The 3,932-nt window shown below is 37.1% G+C and overlaps 1 protein-coding gene across 1 annotated transcript in view; it reads right to left on the bottom strand.

Moving 5' to 3' along the window:
• Positions 1 to 3,932, bottom strand: part of LOC107717527 (interferon-related developmental regulator 2-like) — a 13,441-nt gene that overhangs the window by 5,806 nt on the left and 3,703 nt on the right. Inside the window, exons 3-5 of the mRNA XM_016524303.1 lie at positions 1,185 to 1,298; positions 999 to 1,080; positions 770 to 894 (exon numbers count right to left, since the gene is read on the bottom strand). Of these exons, the coding sequence (XP_016379789.1) occupies positions 770 to 894; positions 999 to 1,080; positions 1,185 to 1,298 (321 nt within the window). The remainder of the gene's footprint in view (positions 1 to 769; positions 895 to 998; positions 1,081 to 1,184; positions 1,299 to 3,932) is intronic.

Below are 3,932 nucleotides of genomic sequence, written 5' to 3'. Positions count from 1 at the left end.
TCAGTGCTCAGAGAAAACAAACACACATGTAAGACTGCAAAACCGGTCTCTGTGCCCTTAGTTGTAATAATCTAAAGAGTGTCCCTGAAATGTGTGAGAATGTGTGAAAACAAAAATTAAGTCCTAAATCCCACCTTTCTTCAAGCTCCTTTCCAGACAGTCACTGATGGTGAAACGTCTCTCTAACAAAAACTCATACAGGACTCGGAAAGAAAACCCCAAGCGCAGACTTTCTAGTGCAGCCAGACGGGTCTTAGCACTGAAAAACACAAAGATAAGAGTGAAACAGCTGCAAAGCTCATTTAGTTTTCAGTAACTGTGTGTGCTTGCATTGCTCACTGTTGTGTGTCAGCATATTGATACCTTTTGTCCATCAGATTGTCAATGCATTGCCTCAGTTTGTCTTCTGTTTCTTCCTGAGAGGTTTGTTCATCTACAACCTCACCTGCACGGCACAGAGTCAGTGTGTGGATGTTTTTTTGTACTTGTATGCTTTATATATTTGTGATAAGGTTTGTGCATGTATGATGTTTTTAATTGTCTGTGTACCTGTGCCTTCCTCTATGACTGATGCGCTCTCACTGGTGCTGCTGTAGTGACTGAGAACCTCCGACGCCAAATCATCATCACTCACACCAGACTCGCCTCTTACCCCATTTCTCCCTAAAACAGTGAGAGAGACGTGATGAAGAGAAAAAACATTAGTTTAATGGTTTAGTCTTTGACAATGTGTGAACACAAAAATTCCACAAAAAGTCCTAATTCACACCTTTCCTCAAGCTCCTTTCCAGACAGTCACTGATGGTGAAACGTCTCTCTAACAAAAACTCATACAGGACTCGGAAAGAAAACCCCAAGCGCAGACTTTCTAGTGCAGCCAGACGGGTCTTAGCACTGAAAAACACAAAGATAAGAGTGAAACAGCTGCAAAGCTCATTTAGTTTTCAGTAACTGTGTGTGCTTGCATTGCTCACTGTTGTGTGTCAGCATATTGATACCTTTTGTCCATCAGATTGTCAATGCATTGCCTCAGTTTGTCTTCTGTTTCTTCCTGAGAGGTTTGTTCATCTACAACCTCACCTGCACGGCACAGAGTCAGTGTGTGGATGTTTTTTTGTACTTGTATGCTTTATATATTTGTGATAAGGTTTGTGCATGTATGATGTTTTTAATTGTCTGTGTACCTGTGCCTTCCTCTATGACTGATGCGCTCTCACTGGTGCTGCTGTAGTGACTGAGAACCTCCGACGCCAAATCATCATCACTCACACCAGACTCGCCTCTTACCCCATTTCTCCCTAAAACAGTGAGAGAGAGACGTGATGAAGAGAAAAAACGTTAGTTTAATGGTTTAGTTAAATAAAGGATGGGAATGCCCATAGGTTAGGCAGATGGATGTATCATAGATCGATCATGTGTGTTTTAACTATCCACAAAGTTCATGTACCCGAACTTAAACTCTTTGCTTGTACAAAGCCAGAAGTTTCACTTCAGTGCCCAGAGAAAACAAAAACATATGTAGGATTGCAAAACCAGTCTGTACTCTTACTTTTAAAAATCTGAAGAGTGTCCCATTGACTTGAACTTCAACTTAAAGTGTGAACAGTCTGACTGTAGAGAAAACCAAATGAAAACCTTTTACTCTAACATATAGCTACACTTCTCAGCAAACCAACAAGCCAGAAATAGAGCTCTGATTTGGGTCAAAGTTCACTGTGGCCTCTCTCAAACACACATACACACAAAGGCCCACCTGTTTCCCCTGAGGTACCACTACCAGCAGACCTTTAGTTTCACATGAAAGTGTCAGTCATAGAAACATGAGGATCTGTAAATGGCATGTTTAAAACTTAAAATGTAGTGAATAAAACAATTTTGATCCTTCAGAAATCATTCTAATATACTGATTTGGTGCTAAAGAAACATTTCTTATTATCCATGTTAAAAAAAAAGTAGTTGCTTAATATTTTTGTAGAAAGCATGCACATTCTTTTTAGATTCTATTTAAAATACATAAATGTCTCCACTGTCAATTTTGATTCATTTAATGCATCATTGATAAATTAAAGTAATACTACTGACCCCAAACTTTTAAAAACCAGTATAAGTAAATATAAATGAAAGTGACTAAACAAATGTTTCAAAACCTTTACCCAAAGCTTCAATCAGCTGGTTCACTGATTTGCAGATTTAAGCAAAAACTAATTCAGAATAAAGTCAGAAGACCATTATAGAATTAAAAAGGACTCAAACTAAGAGTTCATCAATATCACATCAATATGAATGTGCCATCCCAATAGACTTTAAAATGGCAGTACCAATACATGCATCAGCATAACAAGGCATATCAGCAGGAATGAGATGGGAAGCAGCAGTGCATTCAGCAGAGGATGAATACCATGTGGAGGAGGGGTCTGGAATGGTCGGGAATTTATGAAAAACAAATCGGAGACAATCCACAGTAGTCTCAGACTTTGTAGAGTCAAAATGTGTAGAAACAGTTAGTCCAAATATTTTGACTTGAGTTCCAGTACTTTCCAGAAGCTTCATCACTCAGTAGAGCTGAACCTGCAACAGACTGGACACGTGTGATTCCCAAACAGCAGGGGGGTCTTTAGTATTTAAATTCCACCATGAAAAGGTCAGGTGTTATACATCCCAGTTTATCTATATGATTGCTCAAAGAACAATGAAAGACAACTTTAGCTGCCTTAGTGAAAAAGCTACTTGGCGAGACAATAACAGCCTCGAATCATGACAATTATTAATGATTTCCAGTTTAATAGGAGTTAAAAGTAGGGCTGCCACTAATGACTATTTTTATTTCAACACAGTGGCAGAATTTGGTAAAGATAAAACTGTAAAACTCAATTAATTAGACAGGCTTTTTGATTAATAAAATGTCATTTAACCATTAAAATGGAGTATAGAAAAATGAAAAAAAAAAAAACTGAATTTGGAAATAAAACGGATTTCATAGGGCCCTTATCATTTTAATTAATTTTTTTGTGGTAATAAAAATAGATGCAAGTTAACAATAGCCTTTAAAATTACTTAAAATACATATATAATAGCAATGAGGCAATAATAATTAGTTCAAATAAATTATCAAAAGCAAGAAATCATATGGTTGTATTGAACAAAATTGTTAAAATACATAATGTATTATAAACAATAGAGCTAATGTACATCACGCATTACAACAAAGGCCTGCAGGGGCCGCCAACGGCCTGACGATTGTTTTTACACATTACTGTGCGATCTAATACTTGTTTAATATTGACCAAGCACCATTTAATTTAAATGTCCACTTAATCTTTAATTTGGCCATTTCTTTAGGACAGAAATGCTATAGCCACTGTAATTAAATGAATATGTGGACATCAAAACGTGTAAACTCAGAGTGAGGGTTTGAGCTTTTGTTTTGAAATCGCGATGTATTCTCCTGAGTTTGCGTAGATTTATAAATGATTTATCTTACAAATCTGATGAAATGGCGCACGTTGCGTTCCCAGATGAACGTTATAATAAACCCAAACTCACAACAACATGCAGAGATGGAGTTTGAGACGCTCCACACACATGTAAATGATAACAGTTCCTGTGGAACTACTGTGAACAGAGCCGCTGTGTGACGCATGTACTAAACACGCATGTAAGTAAATAATTAAAGCGCATATACTGTATTAGAACTGCATGGCATAATTATTTAATTAAATCGTAGCGTTTGTGAATTTACAATTATGATTTTTAAATGGGTTTAATATATCATGCAGCCTTGGAAAACAGACTAATAATGTGTTTTATACATTCTCGTCTGTGAAATGCGCCACTTCCGGTATTTTGCCGGTTAGTCGACGCAAGCAAAATGAAGTCGAGGATTTTAAAAAATCAAATAGTCGAATAAAATCGACGAATCACGACAGCCCTAC

The sequence above is a fragment of the Sinocyclocheilus rhinocerous genome, unplaced genomic scaffold (genome assembly GCF_001515625.1).
Source record: "Sinocyclocheilus rhinocerous isolate Xijiao unplaced genomic scaffold, SAMN03320098_v1.1 scaffold2645, whole genome shotgun sequence".
Taxonomy (NCBI): Eukaryota; Metazoa; Chordata; class Actinopteri; order Cypriniformes; family Cyprinidae; genus Sinocyclocheilus; species Sinocyclocheilus rhinocerous.
The sequence above is the reverse complement of the archived record's forward strand: the minus strand, read 5'-3'. Positions and strand labels throughout refer to the sequence as shown.